The sequence below is a fragment of the Chrysochloris asiatica genome, unplaced genomic scaffold (assembly GCF_000296735.1).
Source record: "Chrysochloris asiatica unplaced genomic scaffold, ChrAsi1.0 scaffold00152, whole genome shotgun sequence".
Classification (NCBI taxonomy): Eukaryota; Metazoa; Chordata; class Mammalia; order Afrosoricida; family Chrysochloridae; genus Chrysochloris; species Chrysochloris asiatica.
The window spans coordinates 3779638-3792248 of record NW_006408670.1 but is presented as its reverse complement, the minus strand read 5'-3'; the positions used below and the strand labels follow the sequence as shown (position 1 = coordinate 3792248).

The window sequence follows — 12611 nt, the reverse complement described above, 5'->3', positions numbered from 1 at the left end:
TGAATAAGTCATTGTTCTTGCAAAATTCTATCATGCAACCTCTTGCATCATTTTTGTCACAAAGACCATATTTTCCATCTATTGATCCTTCCTCTTTGTTGTCATCCTTCATATCCCAATCAATAGTAATTCTCTTGAGTGCATGCTTGATTTCAGACTGAAAAAGTTGGTGTTGATAATTCTGTGCTGTTGAGTTAGTTCCAACTCACAGCGACCCTGTATAGGGTTTCCAAGACAATGCATCTTTATGGAAGCAGATGTCCATGAAGCACCAGGTGGATTCAAAGTGCAGACCTTGCAGTTAGCCCAATTTCTAACCACTATGCCACTAGGGTTCCTCCTTGAAGAAGTTGGTTGCTGTTGTTGTTGTTAAGTGCCGTCAAGTCGGTTCCGACCCATAGCAACCCTCTGTTGGGTTTCCGAGGAGCAGCTGGTGAGCTGCTCAATTTCAAAATCACTGGCTTTAGTGGTTAGTGGGTAAATTTGAATAATAGTGGTATTAACTGGTCTTCCTTAAAGCCATATAGATATTATCCTATCACAGACAGCATAGTACTTTGAAGACAGATTTGAAATGTTCTTTTTGATGATGAGTGTGACGCCATTCCTCTTGGATTTGTTGTTTCCAACATAGTGAGCCATATGATTGTCAGGTTCAAAATGGCTAATACTAGTCCATTTCAGCTAACTAATGCCTAGGATAAAGATTTTTATGGGTTCCATATTTGACACTTCCAATTTTCTTAGATTCATATTTAATGCAGTCTGTATTCCAATTATTTTTATTAATAGGTATTTGCAACTCTTTCTTCTCATTTTGAGGTATACCTCCCATCAGCATATGGAGATCTCCAAAGCTTTGTTCTATTCACATCATTATGGTCAACTGTACTTTGAGAAGGCTGTTCATCCCCAGTCGTGTTCTGAGTACACTGCAGGGGCTCAACTTTTGGTTCTTTATCTGACAATGTCCCGCTGCTATTTATACGGTTTCCAATGGCTATACATTCAGAAGCAGTCGGCTTCTCTTGCTTCCTAGTCTGTTTTAGTCTAGAAGATCTGCTGAAACCTGTCCACCACAGGTGACCATACTGGTATTTAAAATACTTCTGCCACAGCTTCCAGGATCACAGCAAGATACAAGCCTCCACAATAGAACAAACTGACAGACGAGTGGTGGATTACTCCAGTTGTTTTCCTCTAAATCCAAAGAAACAGCATCTACACACATTCTGTCCAGTAAATCTTCCTGAGTCCTGTGCAATTCAATCTGGACTCTGAAGATAAACAATCCAGCTGGTAATAGGTCCAAAAATATTAATGAAGCCCTTCACTCCCTTTGAGCCCCAAGCATAAAGCAATCTCATCATTTTGCCATTGTTCTGAGCCCTCCCACAATATCAGGCCTAGCAGAGCCTCTCCTTCAGATTCCTGCCCTCCTCCACCTCTGTCTCTACCAAGGGACCTACTGCCCAGCCCTCTCACTAACCAGTAATATTTGCAAAGTGGGGAGGAATGAAGAAAGTGGGTGGAGGAGAGGCTATGGGAGGTACAGATGATCAGCTAAAAGTAGCTGCTGCCTTTAGAAACTGTACTATGAGGGGGTGGTGGGTGGGATCTTAGCACATCCTTCCTGCAGCCAGCTGGGCATGGAGGTGCATGGTTTCCCCTTCTTAATCAAGGCAGGCAGGCTGAGAGATCAGAGAGGTCAGAGCTATTCAAAAAACTCACTGTAGATACAGAATGCCAGCTTCCTCTAGGTCACAAGAGTGGGTGCACAAGTCTGCATTCAGGGCTCCTTGCCTTAGGAGAGCTAAGATGGTTCTGAATAAACTCTATGCTTCTCTCTACTCCACTGCTAGCAAGCCTGCTCCCCCCTCCAATTTACATACTGCTTTAATTCTCTCAGTTTCTCTGTAAACTTGCTTTCTCCAACCACAGCTGAGAGAGTCTTTAACCTAGTCATGGGAGTATAAAGCCAGTGCCCCACAGGGAAGGTAACAGGTTACAAGGGGTAAGGGCCTGATTTGAGGATTCAAGATCCTATACCCAACACTCCAACCTACAACAAGTCCCTTTTCATCTGTAACATATAGGAGGCAGGGTTCTGCTGATCTCCAGGGTACTTTGATCTCTGTTCTTATATGATTCTCAGCGAATCCTGGCCTCTGAAATGAAAGACCCACCCTGCCGATGCAACCTCATTCAAGAATGTCCTATTTAGATCACTTTCTCAGTAAGTCAAATGGGCTGAGCAGGGTCATCTCCACTCTTTTTTAAATTCCCATATTGACCAAGATCTTCATTGGTTAGATGGTTAACTGGAAATCTAGATTCTGTACTCCACATTCCCCCCAGGTCCATTTCAGTTAAAGAAGCTCTGCCTTTTCTTATTTTATATAGCAACATCTGGCTAAAATTTCATTTGAGAACTTGGTTCTTCTGCTGAAACCACCTCTTATTTTGTTATTTTTGTTGTTAAGTGCCATGGAGTTGGTTCCAACTCAAAGCAACCCTGTATAGGGTTTCCAAGGCTGTAAATCTTTGCCAGAGCAGAAAGCTTCATCTTTCTCCCACGGAACAGCTGGTGGGCTTAAACCTCTGACCTTATAATTTGCAGTCCAGTGCTTATCCTACAGAGCCGGAAAACTGTGGCCTAGGAGTAAGGAACTTTATCAAGACTTAGCCACAAAGTAGGTACAGGACTACCTTGATCCTTGGCTCCTTGTTGTTGTTGTGTAGTGCCATCGAGTCTATGCTGACCCATAACGACCCTGTGTAGGGTTTCCAAGGAGCAGCTGGTGAGCTTGAACCACCGACCTTACAGTTCAAATGACTTTGCAGTCCAACACATTAATCCACATGCCACACCAGGAGCCTAGTTATTTCTATTAATGCAAGTCTGCCTAACTCTTGACCTCAATGCTGAAAGAGCAGATATCCATTTCTCATCAGGGTCCGGCAACTAACACAGAAATGTGGTAAAGGCAAGAAAGAACAAACCTCAGGTACTTACTTCTTTCCTATAAGTTCCAAACTCTTCCTCTTCTTCAAAGCTGTCCCACTTTGCTTTTTTCTTCAAAGATCCCTCCTGAGTTCTGCTCTATGTCAGTAGAACTTTAATTCTCAAAGATCCATAACTAAATACTACCAATAGACTCCACTATTCAGACTAAACTGGAAGCACCACAGCTGGCATGAAGAGTCCTGGGTTCTAAACCAAGTAGTACCACTTCCTAGCCATGTAGATTTGAGTAAGTCACTTAATCTCTCTGAATCTTGGTTTCCTCAATTACTTCTAGGTTTGGGGAAGAACCCAGTAAAAGAATTAGGGAACTTTATTTGTTGAAATTAGTAGTAGCATTATTATTAACTAAATGAATAGATGCTTATTAAAACACTGCTTGAAGGGGCTCTTGGCTACCAGAGTAGCCAGTCACTTGCTTCCTAAGCTTTTTCAGACTTATGAAGCTGGTCTTGTATCTTTAAGAGACAATTTTCACTTTTATATATTATGTGTCTCTTTAAAATATGCAAAATCCCAAAATGACATCCCTCTGCCACTCAGCTAACTGTAGGGCTCCCTTCGCTTCTGGATGCTCAAGTAATGTAACCAATATTTCAGTTATTCTAAAATAAGCCTAAGCCAAACTCTATTACCCTCAAAGGCACCCTGGGCATTCTAAACCTGCTAATAGTGATCTCTGGATTACTTGCTGATATTCTTAATAATTTTGATATTATGAATCACAAAGCAAGCATAGTTCATGGGAGCTGGGAGAAATATTTAAGTTCATCTAATCCAGTTGTCCTCATTTTGCTAATAAGAAAGTTGAGTTCCAGAGGGGAGAAGGAGAAGTAATTTACCCAAGATCACCTAGCAAATGAGTAAAGAAACAAATGAGCAAGAATTCACTTTTTTTCTTGAAGGATTCAAACCATCTCACAGCTTATTATCTGTTAAATCCAAATGGGTCCTGAAGGTATTTAATCTTCAGGGTTGAGTCCCTTTTATTTTTTTTTTAAGTTGGCACAAGCCCCTAGAACTTGTCAAAACACCCACAATCCAAGAATAAAACCTCACCATCTGTGAAGCCTGGCTATTCCTGTGTGTGATGAGCTAGACTCAGACTGAGCTAACATTTCTTTTGAGCCATTTTATAGCAGTGATTCTCACCTCTGACTGAACATTCCATTCACCTCAGGTAGTTTTTAAATAAAACCTGATACCAGAGACCGTATATGACTAACTCATTCAGGTCTCTCCCAGAGATTCTAAGAATTGTTGTTATTCTTGCTGTTAACTCCCTGGGTTATTCCAGTGTGCATTCAGGGCCAAGAACCACTGGATTAATGGAAGCAATTCAGCCAACCAACAAAGGACATCTGCAGTTTCCCCAACTCTTTAAGAACCAAATGTATTCATTTTTAAATGTATATCCCTGATATCCTGATTTTCTTAAAAGGGAAAAGGAGAATGGTACCTAAAAACGTCAGTTAAATGCTTGACAAAATTAAGAAACATGGTGTGTGGGCACTGAAATAACACAGGGAACCTTTGAGCCTTCAGTCCAATTTACTGGAAATAAGATGCCGTGAATCATACTCATTTTTCTGATGGAGTCATCAGTTAGGTAGATGATGGAAGTGTGATTATGAAAGCACATACCAAAATATGCAATAAATCTACCAGGCTACTTTTTTTTTTTTATTAATATGCTGGCAGGATAGATGATGGTAGTACATCTGCAATGATTGGATTCTGCACAGTAGATTCTTCATTGTTGGATCAGATTAGCAGGCCCAAGCTCCAAGATGTGCCTCTTGTGAGGATACAAGAGTGTTATCACTAACATAATCATATTTAACATTTTAAAAACCAACAACCTCAATGATACTCATTCAGTTTTCAAATGATCCAATGCTACAAAGGACTGTAAAATTGTTGCATGACATGAAGAAAATATTTTAAAATTAACAAAAGACTAAAACAATGAGCTAACACAACAAAATAAAACTTAACAAGATGGGTTCAAAACGTCTCAAATTTGATTCAAAAGGCCAAAATTACTCAAGTGAGCAGTGAACTGGTTTACACGGAGAAGTGCCTGCAAGTTACAAAGGTTAATGCAGTAGTGTCTGGAGTCTTAAAAGCTTATAAGTGCCCACTTAATATACAACTATTGGTCTCTACTCTTCTGGAGCAAAAGAAAAAGAAGGAAACTCCAAGAATAAACTAGTCTATAGGACACTCTATATGTACCATGACCTCAACTACTCTGACACCAGAAATAGATGGTGTACAGCTACCACTACCAACTGCTGTAACCAGGGCCACAATAGATGGACCCTGAGAGAAGAGGAGAAAAACGTGGAACAGAACTTTAAATACCCTAATTTAAAAAACAAACAAACAAACAAAAAAAAAAAAAAAAAAACCTACTGAATTGGTTGAGACTAGAGGACTCCCAGAGACTAGTGCTCTGAGATACTCTTCAAACCTTGAGCCAAAATTAATTCCTGAGGTCACCTTGTAGCTAAAAGATTGGTTTATAAAAGAATGAATACCACCAGTAACTACTGTACTCTTTCAGAAAAATCACATATGTGAGACCAAATGGTCAATAATTGCCTTTAAACAGAGAAGAGAATGCAATATGAGAATGTAAGGGAAAACAGATTAATGGAAATGGAACAACCAGACCAGAAATCATGAAAATGCTCACATATAGTGAAGAATATAACCAATGTCTCTGAACAATTTGTATAAAAGATATTGTTGAATGGTAACTGAAATTGCTGAGTAAACCTATAACTGAAAGCACAATATCAATATTTTTTTTAAAAGCTAACGCAATGGCCCTTACATTTGAATAACCGCTGGAAGTTTTAAATTTAAATAAATAAATAAAAGCTCCCTGAGTCCATCCCAAAGCAATTACATCAGCATTGGACCTGGTATGAATATTTGGGAAAGTGGAGGGTCGGAGAAAAAGTGGAAGAACCCCAATGAGATGGGTTGTCACAGTGGCAGCAGAAATGGGCTCAGGTGTAGCAACAATTGTGAAGTTGGCCCAGGACCAGGCAGTGTTTTGTTCTGTTGTGAGTCGGTACCAACTATGAGTCGGTACCAACTCCATGGCAACTAACAAACAATAATGGGTATTTGAAAACTTCCCAAATGATCTGAATGCTCAGCAAGGGTTGAGAACAAGTTGGATGTTGCATTATTAAGACAATTCACAGACAGATTATGGTCCCTTTATACTTGATTCTGGTCAGGTGGTATATGGAATAGCATAATCATTTCTGGATAGCATATTTTTAATGAAATACAGAAAAATAAGAGTGCCTCAAAAGTATAGGCTATTGTATGAAAACTGAGATTTCATAAGACTAGAGGGAAACATTCTATGCATATACGAGATACCAAGGACAGCATTTTATAAATAAATAATTTGTTGCAAAAGTGCTACACAAGCCAGGGATGGGCAACATGGACATTGGTTACCCAAAATGGGGGGCTACAAAGGCAAGAGGGAACCTAGATCCAGAGGGCTTGAAGGAAGGTAGAATCTCCACTGAGTAGTATCCAATCTGTCTAGGTGGGGCTGATGAAAGGAAATGTGGATAGGTCTCTTGTGATACAATAGTGAATAATTGTTATCAGGACTGATTGTGAGGGTTGGAAATGTAAAGATAGACATTTTGTAGCAAGGAGGGGAGTGATTAACTTTGCAATCTAGGAGCGGAGGTCCCTGGGACCATGAAGGGAGAAGAACAGAGAGCCAGACCCTACCCAGAGAAGCAGTGATGCCTAAGATGGAGGAAGAGAAGATGACATGGAGAGCTGGAGCAGCTGGGGACTTTAGACCTAGAGAGGGAGAGGGGCTGTGTGCTGATGACTGGGGGGTGCTTGCAGGATATATACCCTGTATTTGGTTGATGATGCATGGAGGGGATTGTAACCATGGCAATGAAATGATATACGATAGGATGAACGTAAAACTAATGTTTTCCCATGTAAACTATCACATAATTCACAATAAAACATTAAAAATATAAAGTGCTATACAAATGAAATGTATTAAAAATGCTAAAATTTTGTTTTGCAGGAATGACACATATACCTCCATTCCCACCTGTCTCTAGTCACATAGCTGGGAACTCTGACTCTCCTGCTTCTCTATTTTAAAAGGCAAATCCACTCTTACTCCATCAATCTCTGTAACCTTTAATCTCCTTAGCTGTAAAAATGGTAATAACAAGGCTGATGTGATGATCAAACTAGAATTGAAGTGAAATTACTTTGTAAGCTCTATAGATATGTCTGTACACTGATAAGGCATTGTTATTAGTATTTCTATTATAACTGTTTGAATCTTCTCTTCCCTACAGATTCTTCTTTTTTTTTTTTTTAATTTTTATACTTTGTACTTCAATGGCAGGGAAAAAGCACAATTAATTAAATACTCTAGCAAGCTAAACCTACCTAAGGACAGAAGGAGATACTCTGGGCAGATATTAGAATAACTAAGTTTTCATTAAGGATATTTGACCTAGAAAAAGTCGAAACACTGGAAACAAGGTACAGAGAGTCTAAAATTTTCACTTTCCATCCCACTTCTTAAGGCAAAGGATGCCTTGTAGAAGGTCTTCTGGGGAGGCAGATATTTTGTAAGAAAAGGTTCAATTTCCAATCACATCCCTAGACAGAGCAAGAACTGCATAGGGCAAGCAAGGGAGCAGAGGACAAGATGGCAAAGGTTGAGGAGGGTATGTTTTGTATCATCTCTACAAAGGCCAGTGTGCCCTCTGGTCATAGCCAAGCTCTCTCAATCTAGGTGGAGGGCAGAAGGGCAGCTCACCCACAGCTCTTTGGAATCTCTCAGCTTCCCCAGTACAATTAGCTCATCAGTCCTCCAATCAAACTGGTCTTCCCAACTGGCTGTTTCCCTAGTAGGAAACTACAGAGAGACAGTGACATAGAATGAAAAATCCCCAAACTTCACATTGCAACTGTGAACTGTGCTAGGCAGTGTTCTTCAAGCCATAAATAAATTTGCTGTACATTGCACATGGAAATGTGAGTTCTGGCACAAGGATGCTGGGAACCTAGGTCTCAAGGTGGAAAAGTGCTGCTTGGTTTGGTTCTACTTACCTATCTCTCCATCCCACCACCACTATACAGCCAAAATTTGAAGTGATTTTTTTTTTTTTTTTTTTTTAAATCGGAGCCTGCATCTCTTTGCATTAAAAGTGGGCAATGAAGATAGCTCAATCTTAGGGGGAGTGTAGTGATGGGCGAGAAATTTTAAGTCACCAATCTATACTCAACAGCACTTAACAACAATAACAATCTCCTAATAAAGATTCCCCAGGATCTGTCTCCCTACTGTGGACATGTTTTCTAGGCATCTACAAACAATGAGAATCTTGTTCTTTCCTTTTCCCATTCCTCACAGCATCTCTAGAGACCTTGGTACCTGGGTCTTTAAAGGGTGGGCTCTGAAGCTCAACAGAACTGAGAGTTGCAAACAATAATAAGATACCAACATAAGACATTTCCTTAGATTCCATGGTGGGTAACAGAAAATCAAAATCCCTTAGCTGGGATTTTACCCTTGATAACAAAAGTGTTTCTTCTACCCAAAGGAGTTAGACAGGAAGGGAGAACATGAGGCACTTTGTTGGGAAGTTAAATCAGAAAGGAAAAGTCTTGTTTGCCTTACTTCCCATAGACTTAAAGCAGAAGTCGGGGGAGTCAAGGAAGACAGGAAAGTGATAGGAAAATAAAGAAATGAGGTAAGAAAACATAAATGAAAGACAAATTAAAATGCAGAGGGTTCCACTCCTCTCAACTGCATTTCTCCTTTTCTTTACTCTTTTCTGGTTTTCTATATGTAGGTGTGGTGCTGTGGACTAATGTGTCAGACTGCAAAGTTGTTTGAACTTCAAGGTTGGTGGTTCAAGCTCCTTGGATACCCCTATACAGGGTCTCTGTGGCTTGGAATCGACTCAAAGGTACTTCAACAACAACAATATGTAAGATAGGAGTCCTGGTTTAGCGCTGTAGGATAAGCACTGGACCAAGGTGTCAGTTTGAGCCACCTATCAGTCACTCCGCAAAAAGCTTATATAGGGTGGCTATGAGTTGGAATCTACTCGAGGGCACTTAACACCAACAGCAACATATGCAGGATAAGCACAGGACTGCAAGGTCAATTTGAATTGCAAGGTGGCAGTTCAAACGCAACAGCCACTCCTCAGAAACCCTACAGAAAGTTGCTATGAGTCGGAACTGGCTCAGTGAAACTTAACAACACCCTCACACAGCCACAGGAAAAATGCAAACCTTTAGAATTCATATAAGTAAAATGCCACTTTTGATGCTTTCTACTTCTTAAACTCCCTCTGGCTGCTCTAGGGTGACCTGCTATCTGGCTAACAACGTTCATCTCATTATTTGCCTAAGTGGTGGTGGTGGTGGTGTGCTATGGAGTCAGTTCCAACTCATGGCACCCCTGTATAGGTTTTCTGAGGCTGAAAATCTTTATGGGAGCAAAAAGCCCCATATTTTCCCTGTGGAATGGCTGGTAGTTTTCAACTGCTGACCTTGAGATTAGTAGACTGACTCGTAACTACTATATAAAGGTAAGATCATTTGTAAAGTGCTAACCCATTCTAGAGTCCTGGTGTGGTACTGCAGGCTAATGTGCTGGATTATAAGGTCTGTTTGACCCACAATGTCGGTGGTTCAAGGCTCCTCAGAAACCCTATATATGGTCGCTATGAGTCAGAACTGATACACAGCACTTAACAACAACAACCCATTCTATAAGCTAGTACTCACAGGCCCTAGCACTAGAAGGCCATTTAGGATCATGGGATTCAATGCATACCCTACTCTCTCTCCTCATTCCTATCGGCCACCACTCACCCTATCCCCTCCCATCCAAACACAGCAGTGTGCACCACTCAATGCACACAGAAGGGCATGTACACACATCCACAAGCCTACTGTCATACACTCTACACATACACATAACCAAAGACTTTCTTCTACCAAGGGTCTGTCAGGCATCCAGATACGAAGGTTATGACATTAATAACATTTAACCAGTTAATGTTGAATCATTTCCAACTCATGATAACCTCATGTGTGTCAGAGAAGAACTGTGCTCCTTAGGATTTGCAATGGCTGACTTTTTCTGAAGTGGATCACCTGCCTTTTTTATGAGGTTTCTCCGGGTAGACTCAAACCTCCAACCTTTAGGTTAGCAGCCAAGTGCAGTTATTAAACATTTGCACCACTTGTGGGTTAAAGACTAGCCTTAGGTACCCCACCTCCACTTAAGAAAAACAAGCAAAAAAGCATTCCATTTTTGCAGTCTCAGTTTCTTTCTCACATAGCTAGACAAAAAATCCTAGTTTCTCCAGATATTCCTTTCCCCATTAACCCTTCATTAACATTTCATTTACTTTTCCATTTGCCTTCCCAGTTCATCCTCCTCTCACTTCAAGTTTCTATGGCCCTAAATCACAGAATGGAAAAACTGAAGTCAGTTAACCCAACCATCTAAAATATCAATGTCATAGGGAATGGCAGACCCACTAAGCAGTGAATATATATATATATATATATATATATACACATATGCTGAACAGAGAAAACCCAGATCTGCAGCAGCCCATCAAAGAGCTTTTACCCGTTCTCCCACAATGTCTCAAAACGTATGTTTACTTTAGATAATAACCACTGGAACTAAGGGGGGGGGGTCATTAAATTCTCTCCTACAAAAAAAACTAAATATTGGTTCCACCCACAAGGCCCACCCAAAAGGGATCAATGGGTAATTAATAAGAATTATTGTCAGCAAACTTCCCAGATCAGACTTATATCATGGCATCCAACTGAAAGGGAAAAAAACAAAACAACCTCAGCATTTCACCCACAGAGTCAAGTAAAGTGAGCTTTGAGGCAGAAAAATCTGGTCATATGCCATTAAATAATATTCTGTGTCCTGTGGTCAGGACAATTACGAGAGATTCCTTCACAGCCCCTCTCTCTTCACAACCATTTCCAAGGAGACTGAGCAAAGGCACAGGAGACTTGGTAGTACAATACCAACAGGTTTGCATATTATACATGAGCAGCCACCCATGTGGATGTAGGCAGAACATGTGTGTTGGTGTGTGTATGCATCAAATCATTGCTATATAAGCCAGAAATGGCACTTTATCAAGTCAGGTAAGCAACGGAATAAGAGACCTACCTAGTTTATCACCCGGGGGAGGAGGGGAAGTATTATGATGCACATTGGCATCAGAGGCAATTTTTCTTGTCTATCTATGCCAAGAGCTTTCTCAGTGGATACAGAAACATAAAAATTATAACAGTAACCATCACCACTACCATCTGATGCAAAAGAGCAAACATGTCTCAAATTGGAAAGCAATATTGCTTTGAGCTCAAATATTTCCCCAAAATTCGTATCAAATTCTATCTGGGGAGAGGTAGTCAAATTCTCAGTTTAGAACATTATAAACTTTCATTTTTTTCTGGAAATGTTTCAATTAGAAAGAATTCTAATCTTATCACATAAGCAAGCAAATAAGACCACCACCAATTTTTCACAAGTATTATCAAGTTCTATTTAAAATGCAATCCAAGAAAAATCATTGCAAATGTGATCAACCAAACAAGTCATACACAAATACCATTATTCCCAAAGTCAAGTCAGTAAAGAGGTGATTTTTTTGTCTTTTAGAGGAGACACATAAACAGAAAACCCTAAACTCAAACCCAGTTGGGCAGTCACTGGAAAAAAAGAACACAAACAGCTTTTTGGAAATGCCCTCTCCTGCCATAAAGACCAGAGAACACTTTTATGTTCCATTCCATGATTCCAAATAAATAGACTTTTTATGTTTAAAAAAAAAAATGTTTTAAAGGTGGTTTACAAATTAGAAACTGAAACCCGGACAACAAATTAAGATTCAAAGACAGTCACCAACAGCCAGCTCAATGCATCCCACCACATCATTTCTCAAATTCTCGCTTCTGGTTAAAAGGCTAAAAGAATTGTTTTCCCTAAATTCATTCCTTGCATGGAATTTTTTTCCTCTAAACATCCAGTGTAAGACTTTTTCTCCTGCGAAGTAAAAAACCATCATACTCTTCCACAAATCCCCTTGCCCTAAACCCAAATGCACTCCTGATCACAAGAGATAAATTTAAATAAAATTCAGATTGTAATTTAAAGGTAGTTTCCAAGAAAATTAGTAGACAAAACATCACAAACAGCAAAGCCAGTTTAAGGATGCAGAGATTACTCTGTGAATGTCACAAAGAATTCGCGCGCACGCACGCACACACACACACACACACACACACCAACACTTAAGTGGAAAGCATTTCATTATTAACAATTTCACTCAAGTAATAAGTAACTACATTCATAGGCATGCTTCAGAAACAAGATATGACAAAAGATTTATGGAGAGATAATATACCAACGTCATACATATCACAGCGAGGCCATGTTGAAGCTCATAACGTTTTCCCCCCTGAATAAGAAAAGCTTGCTCTCTCTCTCCCTCTCTCTCCC

The 12611-nt window shown here is 40.0% G+C and overlaps 1 protein-coding gene across 2 annotated transcripts in view; it reads right to left on the bottom strand.

Annotated features, from left to right (window-relative positions):
• The window catches only part of ARHGEF9 (Cdc42 guanine nucleotide exchange factor (GEF) 9), a 392374-nt gene that overhangs the window by 378979 nt on the left and 784 nt on the right, over positions 1 to 12611 (bottom strand). The window contains exon 1 of one of the 2 annotated variants that reach the window (XM_006870801.1): positions 12517 to 12591. The exons of the other annotated variant lie outside the window; for it this stretch is intronic. Coding sequence (XP_006870863.1) covers positions 12517 to 12525 — 9 coding nt within the window. The 5' untranslated portion in view covers positions 12526 to 12591. Of the gene's footprint in view, positions 1 to 12516; positions 12592 to 12611 lie in introns of those variants that run through there. 2 annotated transcript variants of the gene reach the window in all.